The following is a 21,938-nucleotide window of genomic DNA, read 5'->3' as shown; positions in this document are numbered from 1 at the left end:
TTTTCAGGGGGCTGAGGGAAAGAACTAACATTTAGAACACAACTGTGAAGGAAGTCACAGAGGAAAAACTCCAGGAACTTGCTATGATACTAGTATTATATGAGAGTAGTATGATACTATTATTTTTTAATTCCACCAATCAACATCACATCCCAGAGCCATTCCAGGACAAAAACTTCCTTAATATTAACTGCCCGAGTACTGAAGAAAATGTGTTACTGAAGGGTGACTTATGTCTCTGTAATTTAAAAAATAGGGGTTTTCTATTCTTTAAATATTCAAACTGCACAGTACAATTTTAACTGAAGCTACTCTCCCAACCCTGTTTATCACCTACTACAAGTTTGTTAATGGGCAAATACAATGCTCATAACAAATTTTTAATTATATGAAAGTATAATTCCATAACCTGCAGAATATTTGATGCATTTTTCCTAGCCTTTTCAATGCCTCATTTTTATTACATATACAGAAATATTCACTGAAGGATTACTAATTATCAGACTCAAACACTTTACTATTCATTGTGCTTCCAGTCATCCCAACACACAGAAGTTAAGTCATTTGCTCAGGATCCCATAGCTAGAATTTAAAACCTGCTATTTACATCTCGGACTCCACAGCCCAATCTTAATTATAAAACTGAAATCTCTGCTTCCTCTCTTGCCATTTAACATAACTTCAGCATTTCCCAGAACATTAACAGTAATAAGTTACTGGCAGCTTCACCTCTTATTTTATGGATACACCATGATTTATTTTCCCGTTTACCTGCCATTTGCCAGGTATGTGTGTGTACTGCTAGTATAAATAAGCCTGTGATTAACATCTGTCCCTAGATTACCTTATTGCCAATAACTATCTAAAAGTTATTTAAAAATGAATAGGGAGGGGTGCCTGGGTAGCTCAGTGGGTTAAAGCCTCTGCCTTCAGCTCAGGTCATGATCCCAGGGTCCTGGGATCAAGCCCCGCATCAGGCTCTCTGCTCAGCAGGGAGCCTGCTTCCCCCCTCTCTCTGCCTGCCTCTCTGCCAACTTGCGATCTCTGTCAAATAAATTTTTTTTAAAAATTTAAAAAAAAAAAAGAATAGGGAAATTCACACACACACACACACACACACACACTGGCAAGCAGCAGTTGCCAGTGATTCTCTGATTTCTGTTTCTTAGCTTCCATATAGAATGAACAATTAGCAGTAATACAGGCTGAAGGAGAACAAAGGTAGTGTTGATATACAACAGAGACAGTCTAAAACAATATATGAAGGCACAGTTCATGTTGCTCAACATTAGCAGGCAGAAGGAATAGAGAAAAAAAAGTAAGGTTATCACAGAAAAGCCAATTTATTATTACAAAGATAGGCCAGAACATTCATGTTATCCCAACTACACAAAAATAGATGCAAAATAGAGTTATGTGACTTCCTTGCTTGAAATTACAAGACTAATTACATGTGATATTTGTTTTTAAATCTCTTTATTCCCATTCCATGCATTTGGTTAAACTTTATTTCTATATCTGCCCTTCTTATAGTTCCCTCTCTTGTAAAAGGCATCATTATCCAGTGACCACAACCAAATCTTCTTCTCCATCCTCCCACCTCTAGTCATCAAGTGCTAACAAGACATCTTCCTAAAATCTTTCTGAAATGGATCTCTTCTCCATCAGAATTCCCTTTTGGCAAGTCCATTTCTTCATAAGTTTGACATGAGAGATTTTAATTGTTCTGCTGCAGTTTGTTCTTCTTTACTCAGTGGTGACAGCTAAAAAGCAAATGATAAAACATTTCAAAATATTTAAAACATGTTTAATTTAATTAACTTCTACTTTTTTATATTTCCATAAACTCATACTATGTCTATGAGCACAAATTTTGGAAGGCAGGGATAAAAACAGATTTGGCTATCTAGATACAAGGTACTTTTCACGTCTGAGCTTTCAAAGAACTTGCAATTAAGTTGAAGAAACAAGACCAAACAGTTTAAGGACTGTCATTTTTTTATTATTTCTTTTTAATGAAACAATAGCCATTTTATTATGTTCATGGAATTGGATCAGAAATTCAGGCAGGGCACAGGGAGGATGGCTTGTTGATGGTCTAAAGAGGAATTCAGTTGGGAAGACTTAGTAGCTGAAGGACAATGAGTATGGCTGGAGTCTGGGATCATCCAAAGTTTCCTCATTTATAAATTTAGCACCCAAAATGGGGTGACTTGAAGACTTGGCCCAACCAGGCTTGTTAAGGGCTGTAGTTTAACAAAACTAAAGAAGTCACATTTGAATGCCATATTCTAAAAGCATCTTGAAAAAAAAAAAATGTGAACAAGATAGTCTGGAAGTTTCCTCAAAATTGGAGACTTGAGCTAAATTTTGGAAGAGAATTGCGATGTTTTTAGCTGCAAGTAACAGGAACACGTTTCAAAATGGATTAATAATAAAATCTATTGCTGCACAATAAATACAGAAAAAGGGAAGACTTTAGGACTGGTTTATTTAGCAGCTCACTTAAAGACTCATTTTTTCCACCCTATCTAATATCCTTGCCTGGTGGCTTTATTCTCAAGCTGATTAGAAAAATGGCCTGAGCAGTGCTAGGAATCATATCTATACACAATGTTTAAAAGAAGTATTTTCTCTTCCCACAGGTCTCTCAGCAGTGAGGAAACTCTAATTTCCTACTTCCAAACTTTCCCTCCTCACATGCCACATGAGTTACAAATCCATTCCTGAACCAATGTTAGTTAAAGGAAAATCTATTCCTCTTGCCAGTCAGATACCACCCCAGAAGCTGAGGAAAGCACCAACTTTGCCTCGGGCATGAGTGAGGGATAGCACACATCTCCAGGCCTGTATCCTATCTGGTAGCAAGGGAGAACAAATGCTGAGAAAACTTCCCAGCAGAGAGTATCCACCAAGAGTAGGTAGGAGCAAAAGCAGAGGGGCAAAGAAAAGCCAAAAGGAAGTTTATAAAGGACTTCCACATAGCAATAACCAATAGGCTAGCTAAAATAAAGGGTTAATGGGGAAATTATAGGAGATGCATCATGAAGAATTAAAGTTAAAACTCTGCCTAACTATATAGGTCATCTCTAGAGAGACTGCCAAATCTGGAACACACCATACCTACAGAATAAGAATCTCTAGAGCAGTGCTATCCAGAACTTTCTGTGATACGGAAAATATTCTGTATCTGGGCTGTCTAATCAGTAGATGAAGAAATGAATTTTTAATTTTATTTAATTACTTTACATTTTAATTTATGTAGCCACATGTGGCAACTGGGCTGCCCAGCTGGTTTGGCTAATGAAGCCAACATTTACCAAAAATGTTCACATGCATAAAATGAAAAACAATCATGGGGCTTATTGCAACCCATATTGTTACAGAATGTCCCTCTTCTATCTCAAAAACAGGATGGGGCGCTTGGGTAGCTCAGTGGGTTAAAGCCTCTGTCTTCGGCTCATGTCATCATCCCAGGGTCCTGGGAAAGAGGCTTGCATCCCCCATTGGGCTCTCCACTCAGCGGGAAGCCTGCTTCCCCCACTCTCTCTGCAGGCCTCTCTGCCTACTTGTGATCTCTGTCTGTCAAATAAATAAATAAATAATCTTAAAAAAAAAACAGGAAATGGTTCTGGAGAGACTTTGTGAGTCCATGTTTCTCTTTGTGATAACTGTTCAAGGGATTTCAGACCATCCATTTCATAAACTTTCAACGAAATTTTCTAGGAATTAACCAATCCAAAGCTTGTAGAAAATTTTCTTCCTTAACACAAATATTTCAGAGCATCAGTGAAATATCACACATTCTTTGTTTTTTGTTTGTCTGTTTTGACAGAGAGTACGCACAAGAGGGGTAGTGGAGAAACTTAAGCAGGCTCCATGCCCAACACAGAGCCCAATGGGGTTGAGGGAGCGGCTCAGTCTCATGACCCCAAGATCACAAGCTCAGCCTAAGCCAAGAGTTGGACGCTTAACTGACTGCACCACCCAGCACCCAGACACACCATTCTATTTTTTTTTTAAGATTTTATTTATTTATTTGACAGACAGAGATCACAAGTAGGCAGAGAGGCAGGCAGAGAGAGAGAGGAAGGGAAGCAGGCTCCCTGCTGAGCAGAGAGCCTGATGCGGGGCTTGATCCCAGGACCCTGAGATCATGACCTGAGCCGAAGACAGCGGCTTAAACCCACTGAGCCACCCAGGCGCCCCCACACCATTCTATTTTTAATGCCTTTTGAATTATATATGTTTTAGGGGTTTGTTTTGTTAATTTTTATTCTGGAACAAATCTAGTCTTTTTTTTTTTTTTTTGGTCTTTTGGCAGTCACCTTTATAATTAAGTGTATTTAAACCTTAATAGCTTATGCCACCTGGGTGGCTCAGTCCATTAAGCATCCCACTCAGTTTTGGCTCAGGTCATTATCTCCAGGTTGTGGGAGGGGGACGGGTGGAGCCCAGCATGGTTCTCCCTGCTCAGCTGGGAGTCTTTCCCTCTGTCCCTCCCCCTGCTCATATAGTTTCTCGCTCTCTAAAATAAATCTTCAAAAACAAAAACTTTAATGTCTTCATATTAACTAAAAAGATAAGGAAATATGTATTCCCTTCATTTCACCTCTTCTGTTCTCATCTCCCTATTTGTTGTTTAGTATTATCAACCCATGTACTATTTTTTAATATTATCAATTCAAATATATTTTCTATCCTTGCAAGTGAAAAACTATGCACCTTGATAAAGATTATCTCAAGATAATACCTGAACAGCTTGACTTTCTATTTCCTTTCTGTTGTCTATAAATAAAGCACCATTTGCCCTAAATAGGCTTATCCCTTTTTTGTTCTTCATGTTCCCAAAATAATTTAAAGGGCCTTTTAGTTATTTTAGAAAATTTCAGAAGCCTGGACTTAAGCCTTTGGTTTTCTTAAGTATTCTCACAGTTCTGTCCCTATGACTAATACATCTCATTTTACACTTCCTTTATGAGGTCTACCTTACATGTCCTTTAAACTCTGAGCTCCGGGGCACCTGAGTGGCTCAGTGGGTTAAAGCCTCTGCCTTCTGCTCAGGTCATGATCCCAGAGTCCTGGGATCGAGCCCCGCATTGGGCTCTCTGCTCGGCAGGGTGCCTGCTTCCTCCTCTCTGCCTGCCTCTCTTCCTACTTGTGATCTTTGTCTGTCAAATAAATAAATAAAATCTTTTTTTAAAAAAATAAATAAATAAACTCTGAGCTCCGGTACCTGGGTGGCTCAGTAAGTTAAGCATCTGCCTTTGGCTCAGGTCATGATCCTAGGGTCCTGGGATCAAATGGCACTTTGGGCTCCCTACTCAGCGGGGAGTCTGCTCCTCCCTCTCCCTCTGTGTACTTGCTCTCTCTCTCTCAAATAAATAAATCAATCTTAAAAACAAAAACAACTCTGGGCTTGTAGAACTATTTCTGGTTATACAACTCTCTAGAGATGGCATTCCCTTTTCTTCCACATTTTGATCATGAAAATTCCTCTAAGCTTTCTACTATCTCATTTTTAAAGTAGTATGTACAAGATCCATTATATCCAACATTCCCCAACATGGCTATCAACTGAATCTAAAATATGATCTCCTTAGCGCCCGGCTAGCTCAGTCGGTAGAGCATGAGACTCTTAAAATATGATCTCCTTTTTCAAGGTCTATAACCAACCTTTCAGTCATTTCTCCTTGTTTGCAATTCTGTGATCCAAAGTAAAAGCTCCCTTAGCTTTCTACCTTCAATGTAACTATTGCTCATTACAGATACTTCTTTTAAATGAATGAAGATCTTTACAGATATTTAGATGATTGAAATCCTCTATCACTATTATAACTATTTTCTGCACCATTTTTAAATCTCAGTCAGAAATATAGCATCTATTGATTGTATCCAGTAGGGACAATTTTTAGTTAATATTCAAAATGGGACTTTTCTCTTTTTTCATTCACCTAAATTTATCCTGTGCTTCAATAAATTTATGGATTTCTATATAACATATGTTAATATGTACATCCAGAACTACACCCAGTCTCTTCTCAAGATTTGTTATGTGCTTCTTTTAAAGATTTTATTTATTTAACAGACAGAGATCACAAGTAGGCAGAGAGGCAGGCAGAGAGAGAGGAGGAAGCAGACTCCCTGGTGAGCAGAGAGCCCGATGTGAGGCTCGATCCCAGGACCCTGGGATCATGACCTGAGCCGAAGGCAGAGGCTTTAACCCGCTGAGCCACCCAGGTGCCCCTTGTTATGTGCTTCTATTTTCAGGTTCTAATCACCCACCACAAAGAGTATGTGACTTGAGCTGTGTTTATAGACGTTATCGTATACATACATTTTTTTGCATTTTACATATTAGTAATATTACATATTATAAAACCCTTAATGTTTTAAATTCCTACTTCCTATTCCCTCTGTACCCTTTTTAATTGCTCTTTCCTCCTCTACTATTCATCTCCACAAGACCTAACATCTGAGATATATCTAAGGTATCATTTTATACTTTTAATTGGGTACTGTTCTCTTTTCTGCCATTGGCAATATAAAGAATTATTGACCAAATTAACCTCAGTAATGAACCTTTAAGGTTTACTCTCACTACAAGCCCATAATTCAAATAGCTTAAACCAAATGTAGTTCAGGGTTAGCAAATAAATAAATAAATAAACCAGCCAACCAACCAACCAACCATGTATGTTGCCCCTAACTGCATTTGTGCAATACCCAGACTCAGTTCCTCAATACAGCACTCTAAGAAGCTAATTCATTTGAGTTGACACCAGAAATAAAAACCTATTGGCCATTTTTTCTACTCTCTGATTCCAACTATATACACACTGTATTTTCTTTTGAAAGCTCTCAACTTTGCCTTAATAGTAAACACAAATTTTACCAAATCTTTCATTAGGCTATTTAAGATCATACTGTCTAGATCAGCAGCTCACACTGTGGTTTTTTTTTTTTTTTTTATTTTACTCCATCATATCTGAAGAGTTTTACACAATCAGTGATAGAGGCTCACAATTACAAGGATTTTTACCTGAAATCAGAAGGGAATGGGGGATGGAGGGAGAGAATGAAGGTCATGCTTATCCAAGCTCACCAACCCAGTTTTAAAAAGGAGAACTAAAAAAGACACTGATACAGATACTGTCCACATTTCTCAGTCTTACTAGTTCTTACAGGAACTATAAAACTTGGGAGATTTAATAAGCACTACCAAGTTTTCTCTTCTACCATGACTACATAATCCAAGATAGCACACCTCTTTATTAACCACGTCAAGTCCACATGCTTATTTTTCTTAATTTTTTAAAAAGACTTTATTAATTTACTTGAGAAAGAAGGAGAGAGAGAACACGAGTGGGAGGAGGGACAGAGAGACAAGCAGACTCCTGCTGAGCAGGAAGCCCCATGTGATGTGGGGCTCGACACAGGGCTCAATCCCAGGACCCTGAGATCATGACCTGAGCAAGTCAGACGCTTAACCAACTGAGACACTCAGGTGCCCCCACATGCTTAAAATCTCATTTCTATCAACAGTTCAAACTGACTGCTAAATCTCTAAATGAAAGTTAATGGGGATTTATCTTTCAAAAAGACACTCGGAATTGGGACACCTGGATGCCTCAGTCGGTTGGGCATCTGACTTTGGCTCGGGTCATCATCCCAACGTCCTGGGATAAGCCCTATATCAGGCTCCCTGCTCACTTGGGGAGCCTGCTTCTCCTTCTCCCTCTGCCATTCTCTCCTGTTAGTGCTCCCTGGCTCTCTCTCCCTGTCAAATAAATAAATAAAATCTTAAAAAAAAAAAAGACAGAATTAAAACTCTACAAATCCAGGGGCTCCTGGGTGGCTCAATCAGTTAAGCGACTGCCTTTGGCTCAAGTCATGATCTCAGGGTCCCGGGATCAACTTCTGTTTCAGGTTCCCTGCTCAGCAGGGAGCCCGTTTCTCCCTCTCCCTCTGCTGCTTCCCCTGCTTGTGTGCTCTCTCTGACAAATAAATAAATAAAATCTTAAAAAAAAACACAAAAAAACTCTACAAATCCAACTTGTCAGTTGAAAGCATTACCTCCAGGTCTGTTTGCTTTTGTAGCTCTTGTATCATGGTCATAGTCTTATTGACAGTAGCACAAATGCGGTTCTTAGTCTCTTTCTGCTCTGCAGCAATTGGCTTAAAGCGTGTATGCAAAGTTTGATATCGAGACTTTACTGCTGACAATTCCTTTAAGAGTGTAACTGGATTTTTCTATATCAGGAAAAAAAATAATATATATATTAAAAAGTGAAAAGGAAAAAGTAAGCTTCTTTTAAGAATTAAAATAAATACAACACCATCCATTTAATTCTACCATTCGTTTAATTGAACATTGTATTTAATTATGGAACTCTGTAACAGAGGATGGGAGGAGGGGAAAAAAGAATTATAAGACCTAGATCCTATTCTCAAGGAAATTAAAGCTTAGGTACAGAAATAACCCACACATGCACACAAAATAGAAATATTAAAATAAGCAAATAAGGTCACATTAGAAAAAAAAGTCACATAAGATACATAACATTTGATACATATTTCACAATACTTATACGGTATTTTAACAATACAATTCTAAATACTACTCAGAAGGTGAGTAAAAGAAATATTTTGTTTTGTTTTTTAATTATTTTATTTATTTATTTGACAGAGATCACAAGCAGGCAGAGAGGCAGGCAGAGAGAGAGAGGAGGAAGCAGGCTCCCTGCGGAGCAGAGAGCCCAACACGGGGCTCTATCCCAGGACCCTGAGATCATGACCTGAGCCGAAGGCAGAGGCCTAACCCACTGAGCCACCCAGGTGCCCCAGTAAAGGAAATATTTTGATTTGTTCTTAAAGAATAAGACAATTTAAAACTACTTATAAAATCCTTAAACATACTGTTATGGGGCTAAAGTACATAGAAGTACCAATTAATTGACCTCACTGTACAAATTCATGCCAATTCAAGCAACTTTATAAGTTACATTGGTTTTTCAAACTCATTTTAGAGTATAAATAAAAACTATTCCATAAGAGACATTTGTAAAGGGTCCTTTCCACCACTTGGTAATTTACATTCCTTAGCAAATTTACGGATAAATTAGTAATCTCTACACCCAACATGGGGCTTGAACTCATTATCTCAAGATCAAGAGTCATATGCTCTTCTAACTGAGCCAGTCAAATGCCTATCAAAATTCATTTGTTGAAGGGCGCCTGGGTGGCTCAGACGGTTACTGACTGTCTTTGGCTCAGGTCACGATCCCAGGATCCGGGGATCAAGCCCCACATCTGGCTCCACCTGCTCTGTGGGGAGCCTGCTTCTCCCTTTCCCTCTGCCTGCCACTCCCCCTGCTTGTGATCTCTGTCAAATAAATAAATAAAATTCATTTGTTGAAACCGAATCTGATGTAATTAGGAGGTAAGTTGTTTGGGAGGCGATTACATCATGAGGGCAGAGCCACTATAAATGAGATTAGTACTCTGATGGAAGAGATCTTCTGCTAAAGGAATACAACCAAAAGTCTGTGACCCAAAAAAGGGCCCCAACCTATCTATGCTGGCACCCTGATCACAGACTTTCCACCTCCAGAACTGTGAAACTAATTTTCTGTTTGCTTATAATGTAGCTAATCTGCGGTATTTTGTTACAGCACCCCAAGTGGACTAAGTCATTATAATATAAACACTGAATATGGATATAGCAAGAAATTGTGAAGTATGGGCAGTAAAGTATTTAATCTTTATCTTTCATAACAAGAAGTTATTTTAACAACAGCAGCTAAAATATAGTGCATACTCTGGACCAAACTGTTCTAAATACATTACATATATTACTAATTTTATCCTCTTTCAATCTATGAGCAGATAGTATTATCCCCATTTTACAGACAAGGAAACTAAGTACAGAGGTTAACTGATTTGCATAAGTCACAATGCAGATCTCAGATTTGAACCAGAATAGCCAGTATCCAGGAAATCAATTTCAGATGTGGGGGAGAGGAAAAGCAACACAAGCATACAATTTTCTTTTTTTTTTATTTGACACATAGAGAGAGCGAGCCAGCACAAGTAGGGAGAGTGGAAGAGGAAGAAGCAGGCTCTCCACTGAGCAGGGAGTCTGATGCGGGACTCAACCCCAGGACCCCAAGATCGTGGCCTGAGCTGAAGGCAGTCGTTTAACCAACTGAGCCACCCAGGCGCCCCAACACAAGCATACTATTTAGAAATATGAAGGTAAATACAAGAAGATGCTGAAATAAGGTGGTGACCTAACTAAGGGTGGTAAAGTATGAAACAAGGAATTACTGATTCATTATATGCTTTATACTTCTGACTTCAAATTATTTGCAAAAATTAATTTGACAAAATAAAAGTTTAAAGTTGGGAGGAAAATTGGTATGAAGGTAGAGGAGATCAGCTGTGAGGTGATAGTGGATTATGCAAATATAAATGATCTTGTAGGTAACTAGAATGAGGCTCAGTTGTGAATTTCCCAGAGACCTATACATATAAATCAGAAGAATGATGAATTCCCAAACACAAATTCATAGGAAAAAAAAAAATGACAAGAACTAAATTCATAGAGAAAAAAATGTAGCCAGTATACTAATCCTTCAGCATCCACCAATCTAGGGAAAGAAAGGATTGGTGAACAGGGATAAGGAATAAACAGCCATAGAGCTAAGAGTTAGGATAGGGTAATTAGGCAATTACTATACAACATATTGTTGTGACATTAACTGGATCTAATAAACTTGATATGGCAATGATGAATTCAGGATAACTAGATTTTACAACTGAGCACCATAACACAGAGGAAAAAAGTTTTGCGCACATAGCGTTATTTTGTCTGAGTGATTGGCTTCTTGGGAGCCACTGTGTTCTTCTATCAGTGTTTGTAAACTACCTGCACTTTATTTAATTTTGTGCCTATAACACTTCAATTCCTTTAGGGTTTTGTTTATTGTAAGTGGATGATCATTTATGACAGGTCATAAGAATATACATGATGTGTTTGGGTAATGATAGTGCTAATGATGAGGGAAAAGAAAAAACTAATATGGGACGCCTGGGTGGCTCAGTTGGCTAAGTGTCTGCCTTCAGGTCATGATCCCAGCGTCCTGGGATTGAGCCCCACATTGGGCTCCCTATTCTGTACGGGGAGCCTGCTTCTCCCTCTCCCTCTGCCCCCCACCTGCTTGTGCTTGCTCACTCTCTCTCTCTTTCTCTCTCTGTCAAATAAATAAAATCTTTATCCATTCATCTGTAGAAGGGTATCTTGGCTTTTTCCACAGTTTGGAAATTGTGGACATTGCTGCTATGAACACTGGGGTACATAAGGCTCTGACTGGAGGAGATTATGCTGAGTGAAATAAGTCAGGCAGAAAAAGTCAATTATCATATGGTTTCACTTACTTGTGGAGCATAAGGAATAACATGGAGAACATTAGGAGAAGGAAAGGAAAAGTGAACTGGGGGAAATCGGAGGGGCAGATGAACCAGGAGAGACTATGGACTCTGAGAATCAAACTGAGGATTTGGAAGAGGAGGTGGGGTGGGGGGATGGGTAAGCCTGGTGGTGGGTATTAAGGTCACATATTGCATGGAACACTGGGTGTGGTGCATAAACAATGAATCTTGGAACACTGAAAAAATAAAAAATTTTAAAAAGAGCAAAATTCAGGATTGCAAAGAGCAACAAAAAAAATAAGTAAAATCTTTTAAAAAATACGATGAAATTAAAAAACAAAAGAAAAGCCAATATGTGAGCAAAAAGCTCAACACAGTTAAGTCTTTTAAAAGAAATAAAAGGAAACATGCCATTAGTAGTATTACAAATTTAAAAGACCTACAGGAAAAATGCTCATAAAAGCAAATAAAATTATCTTTCTACAAGTGAAGAACACAGTAACAGAAGCTTGTAATTTGCTGTATCTTTATATGTGATTCTATGTAAAATTGTCGACTTTTATGCAGAACTACTGACAGACTCAAAATCACAGTATAATAAATATTAGCAGCTAAAGAAAATTATATGTATGTATGCGAATATGAATATACACACACAGACACATCATAGTGGTTGGTACACAGCAATGTTCACTGAGCATTTATTGCCACTATCATCATGTAGAGCTATTAGAAGTTAGTGTAAGTGGTTGTTTATTTTCCTGTTCCTTGGTGTTCATATATATATTTTATATATATATATATAAAATCATTAGAACTATGTCAGTGAAATCTACAAACATTAAGATCATGGTTTTCTTCCTAAATGTCACACACAATAAAGGGAGTCACTGGATAAATATTGTAAGTGTTTGAAGTTAAAGTTCTTCAAAACTTGACAGAGAATTACCATATGATCTAGCAATTCCACCTCTAGGTATATATATTGAAGAACTGAAAACAAGGACTCAAAAAGATAAATGTATACCCAGTATGTAAAAACATAATACCCAAAAGATGGAAGCAACCCAAGTGTTCACTGACAGGCAAATGGATTTTAAGAATGAGATATTGATTGATAGATAGATAGATATAATGGAATATTATTCAGCCTTAAAAAGGAGGGAAATTGTGATATATGCTGCACCATGGATGAACATTGAGGACATTACATTAATGAAATAACCCAGCCACAAAAGGACAGATACATGACTCCACTTAGATGAAGTACCTAGAGTAGTCAAGTTCCTACAGAAGAGAGTAGAATGATGGTTGCCAGAGATTGAAGGGAGTGGGGAATGGAGGGTTATTATTTAATGGGGGCAGAATTTCAGTTTGGAAAGATAAAAAAGTTCTGGAGATGGTCAGGATGGTTCCATAACAATGTGAATATAATTAATATAACTGAACTGTGTACTCAAAAATGGTTAAAATGATACATTTTATGTCACATATATTTTACAATGGAAAAACAAACTAAGAATGTAAAATACTACAACGGCTTTGGAAAACAATTAGGCAGTTCCTCAAAATATTAAGCAGAGTTACTATATGGCCAGCAATTCTACTCTTGGGTATAAAACCAAGAGACAATGGGGCGCCTGGGTGGCTCAGTGGGTTAAGCCGCTGCCTTTGGCTCAGGTCATGATCTCGGGGTCCTGGGATCAAGTAACGCATCGGGCTCTCTGCTCAACAGGGAGCCTGATTCCCTCTCTCTCTCTCTCTGCCTGCCTCTCTACTTGTGATCTCTCTCTGTCAAATAAATAAATAAATATTTTTTTTTAAAAAGCTTTAAAAAAAAAAAAAACCAAGAGACAAAAAGGAAATGTCTACACCAAAACTTGTACATGAATGTTTGTAGTAGTATTATCAAAATAGCCAAAAGGAAGAAACAACTAAACTATTAACTGATGAATAAGAAAATATGGCATAGCCATACAATATTATTCAGCTTTAAAAAGGAAAGAAGTGGGGTGACTCAGTCGGTTAAGTATCTTGACTCTTGATTTCAGCTCAGGTCCTGACTCAAGGTCTTGAGTTCAGGTCCCACAATGGGCTCCACCCTGGGCATGAGTCTACTTAACAGCAACAACAAAAAGGAATGAAGTACTGATTCATGCTAGAACATGGATGAACCTTTAAAACATTCTAGTGAAAAAAGCAAGACATAAAAGGCCACATATAGGGAATAGGGATGCTTAGGTGGCTCAGTTGGTTAAACATGCCTTCAGCTCAGGTCATGATCCCAAAGCCCTGGGATCAAGTCCTGCATTGGGCTCCTTGCTCGGCCAGGAGTCTGCTTCTCCCTCTGCTTACTGCTCTCCCTGCTTGTGTGCTCACTCACTTGCTTGCTCTATCTGACAAATAAATAAATAAAATCTTCCTTTTTTTAAAGGCCACATATTGTGATTCCATTTATATGGCATGTTCAGACAGCAAATCTATAGAGACTGTACAGACAGAAAGTAGATGGTGGTTATAGCTACACAACTCTGAGAATCTAAAAACCATAGAACTGTACATTTTTAAAGGGTGAATTTCATGGTATGTGAATTATAGCTCAATAAAGCAGTTTTTTTAAAGGAAACTTGTATAAGAGAAGAATAACTGAAAGTAGAACAAAGATGAGGGATAGAAGGTGGGGGAAAAGTGGAAGCACCACATGAAATGTTTTCTACCTAGTACCTGAAAAATATTGACTCAGATGCATCCTGTGGACAATCATTAGGCAATATCACTGGACCAAACTGGTTGCTTGATCTTCAGTCAAAGAAAAAAAGAGGAAAAGACAAAGAAAAAGTCAACATACTTAAGGAGCTAAAACAGTTCAAACTATACTCCCACAGAACTCTAGGATTAGAATCTAACAGTAAAATCTGAACATTCACAAAGATTTCCCAATTTTATGTAAAATGTTATTTTAAGACTACTATGAAAAATTATATACTAAAAAATTGGACAACCCAGAAGAAATGGATAAATTTCTAGAATTTTCCACTCTTCCAGGAGTGGAACCAGGTTCTTCCTGAACCAGGAAGAAATAGAAAAGCTGAACAGACTGACTACTAGCAATGAAATTGAATCAGTAATCAAAAAATTCTCACTGGGGCACCTGGGTTGGTGTAGTTGGTTAAGTGTCCACCTCTTGGTTTCAGCTTAGGTCATGATTTCAGGGTCATTACATGGAGCCCTGTGTCAAGCTCCATGCTCAGCATGGAATCTGCTTAAGACTCTCTCATCTGTGGAGCAGCTGGGTGGCTCATCCAGTTGAGAATACAACTCAATTTCAGCTCAGGTCATGGTACTGGGGTCATGGGATCCAGCCGCATGTCAGGCTCCACACTCAGCAGTGAGGAGTCTGCTTGAGATTCTTTCTCTCCCTCTGTCCCTCCCCCTGCACTCGTTTTCTCTCTCTCAAATAAAAAAAATCTTAAAAAAAAAAGACTCTCTCCCTCTCCTGCTCTCATTTTCTCTCTCTAATTAATAAATAAATCTTAAAAATAAATAAAAAACTCCCACCAAACAAAGTCCAGGACCAGATGGATTCACAGACGAATGCTACCAAATATTTAAAGAGTTAATACCTATTCTCCTCAAACTATTCCAAAAAAACAAAAAAGAAGGAAAACTTCTAAATATATTCTACAAGGTAAAATCTACCTTGATACCAAAACCAAACAAAAACACTACAAAAAACAAAACAAAACAAAAAAAAAACCACTACGGGGCAATATCCCTGAAGAACACAGATGGAAAAATCCTCAACAATGTATCAAAAACCACATTCAAAACTATATTAAAAGGATTATCCACCAATCAAATAGTATTTATTCCAGGGATGCAAGGATGGTTCAATAATTGCAAATGAATCAATGTCATATATCAAATTAACTAAATATGAAAAGGAAAAAAATCCTATCTCAATGTTACAGAAAAAGCATATTATAAAATTCACCATCCATTCATGATAAAAAGTCTCAACAAAATGAGTTTAAAGAGAACATAGCTCAATATAATAAAGACCATATATGACAAACCCACAGCTAACATCTAACAGCTAAAAACCGCTAAAAACAACTAAAAACTTAGTTTCCACTAAGCTCAGAAACAAGACAAGGATGTTCATCCAGTCTTGCCACTTTTATTCAACATAGTACTGGAAGTCCTAACCACAGCAACCAGACAACAAAAAGAAATAAAAGGCATCCTAATTGGAAGAAGTAAAACTGCCATGATTTGCAAATGACATATTATACATTCCAAGAAACTAATGGAATAAGTTAATTCAACAAAGTTAAAGGACACAAAATTAATAAAGAGAAATCTATTGCATTTCTATACACTAATAATGAAATAGCAGAAAGAGAAATAAGAAAACAATTCCAGGGGCACCTGGGTGGCTCAATGGGTTAAGCATCCTACTCATGATTTCAGCTCAGGTCAAGATCTCATGGGTTGTGAGGTCGAATACAAACAGCCAACAGACACATGAAAAGATGCTCAGTATTGCTAATCATCAGAGACATGCAAATCAAAACTGAAGCAAGACAACATCTTATATCTGTCAAATTGGCTAGAATCAAAAGGACAAGAGGGGCACCCGGGTGGCTCAGTCAGTTAAGCGTCTGGCTTCAACTCAGGTCATGATCCCAGAGTCCTGGAATCAAGCCTCAGGCTGGTTCCCTGATCAGCAGGAGAGTCTGTTTCTCCCTCTCCCTCTGCTTCCAACCCCACTTAAAACTTTAAAAATAGAGCCTAAAACCTTAAAAAGAAAAAAAAGACAAGAAGTAACAAGTGTCTATGTGGAAGTAGAGAGAAAAGAACCTTCATGCACTGCTGGGAGAAATGCAAATTGGTGCAACCACTGTGGAAAACAGCATGGACGTTCCTCAAAAAATTGAAAATAGAAATACCATATGATCTAGTAATTCCACTACTACTGGGTATTTACCCAAAGAAAATAAACACATACCACATTTTATTGTACATACATACATATATGTACATATATATATACATATATGTACAATGGAATATTAGTCAACCATAAAAAAGAATGAGATTTTGTCATTTGGAACAACATGGCTGGACCTGGAGGGTATTATGCTAAATGAAATAAGTCAGACATAGAAAAATAAATACCATATGATTTTGCTTATATGTAGAATCTAAAAAGCAAACAAACAAAAAACCTCAAATGAACAAAGCAGAAACAGAATGAGAACAAACTGGTAGTTGCCCAGGAGAGGGGGATGAGGGGATAATTAAAACGGACAATGGGAGTACATGGGACAGGCTTCTAGTTACAGAATGAAAAAATCATGGGATGAAATGTACAGCATAGCAAATATAGTCAATGGTATTGCCATGGTATTGTTATAGTGTTGTATGGTGAGATATGGTAAAGCTACAGTTACGGTGAAAATAGCATAATGTATAGAGTTGTCCAATCACTATATCGTACACTTGAAACTACTGTAACATTGTGTATGAACTATACTTCAATTAAAAGACAATGTCATTCAAAAGAAATGAAATCTTGGGCGCCTGGGTGGCTCAATGGTTTAAGCTGCTGCCTTCGGCTCAGGTCATGATCTCAGGGTCCTGGGATCGAGTCCCACATCAGGCTCTCTGCTCTGAAGGGAGCCTGCTTCCCTCTCATTCTCTCTGCCTGCCTCTCTGCCTACTTGTGATCTCTCTCTGATAAATAAATAAAATCTTAAAAAAAAAAAAAAAAAAAGAAATGAAATCTTGCCATTTACAATGATGTGGATGGACCTAGAGGGTATTATGCTGAGCGAAATAAGTCAGAGAAAGACAATGATCATATGATCTCCCTGATATGATCTCCCCGGCAACGTGGGGGGTTTAGGAGGTAGGGAAGGCAAAAATGAAACAAGATGGGATAGAAAGATTCTTAATCTCACAAAACAAACTGAGAATTGCCAGGGGAGAAGGGGGTATTGAGAGGGTGGTTGGGTTATGGACATTGGGGAGGGTATGTGCTATGGTGAGTGCTGTGAAGTGTGTAAGCCTAACGATTCACAGACCTGTACCCCTGGGGCTAAAAATACATTATATGTTAATTTAAAAAAAAAAAAGACAATGTCATTACAGGGCTGTGTGTGGTGGGGGGACGACATATTATTTTAATTTGTATTTCTACCAAATCCGAAATAATTCTTAAGTACATAAAAATTTTCTTAAAACTATATGATATTTATCTGCTGTCAAAGATAAACATTAATGATATAAGTAGTCAATTACTATTAATGACAATGCTTAAAAACTGTTTGCTTTAAACAAAATTGTTGGGGTGCCTGAGTGGCTCAGTCAATTAAATGTCCAACTCTTGATTGGCACAAGTCATGATCTTGGGGTGATGGGATCAAGCCCGTGTGGGGCTCCATGCTAACCAGAGAGTCTGCTTAAGGTTCTCTGCCCTCTCTCTCCCTCTCTCTCTCTCTGCCCTTCCCCCAGTTCTCTCTCTCAAATAAAAATATCTTTAAAAAAAATTGCTTTATCTCCATGGACATGTGTACATGTAGTTATAATTTTATGGAACATAAAGGGAGTTAATATTTCAATCAATCTAAAGTTAGAATAACTAAGTATATAATTTTATGCAAAAATCACAGTTCATGTAACAAATTTATAGTATATCATTGTCTTCCTCAGAAAATATCAGACTATCATAGTTTCTCCCTTCTTATTTAACAACCACTCTACAGGTATCTATATTGTCTCTCAGATTTCAGAGGCTTCCATAGTGGTTTATACCTCTGAATTCAATAATTCTTGATTAAGCATTAAAAAAAAAAAAGTAGCCACACATTTCCTTGACTACAGGTATAATCTCTCGAGTATGCTGTGACCAAGCTTCTAAACATGAAAATATTTTAAGATTCTGCAAATTTAGTACTTAATAATTTAACTTATAATATACTACTATTAGAAATACTATCAGAAAATCTTTTAATAAAATAATCTGTTAAAAATAGATTTCTTTTGCAGATTACCTTGCCTGCTGTAACAGGATGATTAGTCTTGATTTCATATTCCAGCCTGTATTGAATGTAATCCAGATCAGAGTCAGCTTTCTGGAACTAAAGATCAGCACAAATAATTTTTTGTGAACCAAAAGACATATTAATAAGCATGATACTGTTAACTATTCTTTTTTCCTTTTTTTTAGTATTTCAATCATGAGAAATATACTAATTTTGTAAATATGGAAATAGAAAAGTACATAAAACCTCCATCATCTATAATACTGTGCTCTATTAAAAATTTAAAAACTAGTTAACATTTTGAAAATGCATTTAAATGTTGAAAATGTTTCTCTATGCATCTCTCTTAGATTTAGAACCAAAATTAAGACACCAAGCAACTATTGTCACATACTAATACAAGAACTAACAATGGTTTCCAAAATTCCCAGGGTTGACACACTCATCACTGAGGCAGCGTTTTTCTACCTTTGGTAGAAAATGTCCAAGCTAAAACACAAAACAAATTTGTTTTCAGGGATACCTGCAATTTTACCATTATCTGCAACTCCATTAAACAGTGAAACTACAAGTATTTGTCACATAGACCAAAATTACAGACCTTAAAGAGACAAGAATTATACGAGGAAAGCTACATACAGTACAAGAGTAGCAATCTAAATTATCCCAGTTTACTGAACCTGGGTCCCAGCCTGGGACCTTGATGTGCAGTAAACCCCAAACAGAGAATGGAATACTCTGTGATTACCAAAAGTCTATCTTCATAACCAAAAACTTTTGGAATAGAAAAAGAAGAAAAAGAGACAGTTTTTATTTTTAATTTTTTTCTAAGAATCTGTAGCTGATTTGCATCTCTAACAGCAGAGTTGCCATAAACCAGAAAAATATATTAGTTCTTAATTTAAAACAGCACCTCAAAACAAAACAAAACAAAACAAATGGTACTTAAAATGTCTTTCAGAAAAGGGCACCTGGTTGGCTGAGTTGGTTGAGTGTTCAACTCTTGGTTTCAGCCCAGGTCATGAACTGAGTGTCATGGAATCCAGCCCTGAGTCAGGCTCCAAAGTCAGCATAAATTCTCTCCCTCTTCCTCTGCCCCCACCCAAAATAAAATAAATAAATAAAATCTTTTTAAAAAATGTTTTTCAAAAATGAAGGCTTTTCATTTGCTTATGTAATTGTTAGATTAGATGCTATGATTAAACTATCCAATAATTAGATTTTATTAAGCAGACTAATAATAACTACATATAGGGGTGCCTGAGTGGCTCAGTTGGGTAACTGTCTGATTTTCACTCAGGTCATGATTCTGGGGTTCTGGGATCAAGCTCCATCTCGGGCTCCCTGCTCAGCAGTGGAGTCTGCTTCTCCGCTCCCCTCTGCCCGGCTCGCGTGCACGCTCTCTCTCTCACTCACTCATTCTCTCCCTCTCTCAGATAAATAAAATCTTTAAAAAAAAATTAAGGGGCACCTGGGTGGCTCAGTTGTTTAAGGACTGCCTTCAGCTCAGGTCATGATCCCAGAGTCCTGGGATGGAGTCCCGCATTGGGCTCCCTGCTCAGTGGGGAGTCTGCTTCTCCCTCTATCTTCACCCCCTCTTGTGATCGCTCTCTCTCAAATAAATAAAATCTTTTTTTTTTAAAGATTTTATTTATTTATTTGACAGACAGAGACCACAAGTAGGCAGAGAGGCAGGTAGAGAGATAGAGGAAGGGAAGCAGGCTCTCCACTGAGCAGAGAGCCCGAGGCGGGGTTCGATCCCAGGACGCTGGGATCATGACCTGAGCCGAAGGCAGAGGCTTTAACCCACTGTGCCACCCAGGTGCCCCATAAATAAAATCTTTTTTAAAAACATTTTTTAAAATAATTACCATATACATACATGTATATATATAAAGAAAATTCCTGGGGCACCTAGCTGGCTCACAAAAGTCAGTAGGGCACACAACTCTTGATCTCAAGGGTCCTAAGTTCAAGCCCCACATTGGGTGTGAAGCCTACTTAAAAAAATTTTTTAGGGGCGTCTGGGTGGCCCAGTGGGTTAAAGCCTCTGCCTTCAGCTCAGGTCATGGTCCCAGGGTCCTGGGATCGAGCCCTGAATTGGGCTCTCTGCTCAGCAGGGAGCCTGCTTCCCTTCCTCTCTCTCTGCCTAGCTCTCTACCTACTTGTAATCTCTGTCAAATAAATAAATAAAATATTTTTTTAATTTAATTAAAAAATTAAAAGAAGGGGCACCTGGGTGGCTCAGTGGGTTAAAGCCTCTGCCTTCAGCTTAGATCATGATCCCAGGCTCATGGGATCAAGTGCCATCCACCTTGGGCTCCACACTCAGCCAGGAGTCTGGTGAGCTCTCTCTCCCTCTCCCTCTGCCCCTCCCACCCTAAAATAAATAAATCTTAAAAAAAAAAAAAAAAAAACTTTAAAAAAATGGGCAAAAGAAGGACATCTGTCTGGGTAGCTCAGTGAGTTAAGGGTCAGCTTTTGTCTCCGGTCATTGTCCCAGGGTCCTGGGATCAAGCCCCAAGTCAGGTTCCCTGATCAGCAAGGAGTCTGCTTCTCCTTCTCCCTCCGCTCCCCCCGACCTCCACTCATGTTCGCTCGTTTTCTCTCTCTCTCAAATAAAATCTTAAAAAATAAAAAAAGGGGGGGGGGCAGATGACATGAACAGACATTTCTCCAATGAAGACATACAGATGGCAAACAGATACATGAAAAGATGCTCAACATTACTCATCATCAGGGAAATGCAAATCAAAACCACAATGAGACATCACTCCATACCTGTCAGAATGGCTAAAACAAAAAACTCAAGAAACAAGTGTTGGTGAAGATATAGAGAAAAAGGAACCCTTGTGTTGGTGGGAATGCAAACTGGTGTAGCCGCTGTGGAAGACGATATGGAGGTTCCTCAAAAAGTTAAAAATAGAACTATCTTACCAAACAGTAATTGCACCACTGAGTGTTTATCCAAAGAATACAAAAACACTAATTCAAGAGAATACACACATCCCTGTGTTTACTGCAGCATTATTTACAATAGCCAAACTACGGAAACAGTCCAAGTATCCACTGATAAACGAACTGATAAAGAATGTGTGACATATGGGGTGCCTGGGTGGCTCAGTCAGTTAAGCATCTGCATTAAGTTCAGGTCATGATCTCAGGGTTCTGGGATTGAGACCCGAATCAGGCTCTCTGCTCAGCAGGGAGTCTGCTTTTCCTCTCCTTCTGCCCCTCTTCCCTGCTTGTACTCGCTTTCTTTCTCAAATAGATAAATAAAATATTTTAAAAAAAGAGTATTTAATAGATAGCTAGAATGGAATATTATTTGGTCATGAAAAAAGAATGAAATCTTGGCATTTCCAACAACATGGACAGAGCTAAAGAGTATAATACTTGGTAAAATATGTCAGTCAGAGAAAGAAAAATACCATATAACTTCACTCATATGTGGAA

General features: G+C 38.0%; 2 protein-coding genes across 2 annotated transcripts in view; both read right to left on the bottom strand.

Annotated features, from left to right (window-relative positions):
- Positions 1–21,938, bottom strand: part of TRIM37 (tripartite motif containing 37) — a 180,723-nt gene that overhangs the window by 142,352 nt on the left and 16,433 nt on the right. The gene's annotated exons all lie outside the window — the stretch shown is intronic.
- The window catches only part of SKA2 (spindle and kinetochore associated complex subunit 2), a 73,154-nt gene continuing 52,535 nt past the window's right edge, over positions 1,320–21,938 (bottom strand). The window contains exons 3-5 of the mRNA XM_045985153.1: positions 18,492–18,578; positions 8,077–8,253; positions 1,320–1,763 (exon numbers count right to left, since the gene is read on the bottom strand). Coding sequence (XP_045841109.1) covers positions 1,695–1,763; positions 8,077–8,253; positions 18,492–18,578 — 333 coding nt within the window. The 3' untranslated portion in view covers positions 1,320–1,694. The remainder of the gene's footprint in view (positions 1,764–8,076; positions 8,254–18,491; positions 18,579–21,938) is intronic.

The sequence above is a fragment of the Meles meles genome, chromosome 18 (genome assembly GCF_922984935.1).
Source record: "Meles meles chromosome 18, mMelMel3.1 paternal haplotype, whole genome shotgun sequence".
Lineage (NCBI taxonomy): Eukaryota > Metazoa > Chordata > Mammalia > Carnivora > Mustelidae > Meles > Meles meles.
Note: the sequence above shows the minus strand (reverse complement) of the source record. Positions and strands in the feature narration are given on the sequence as shown.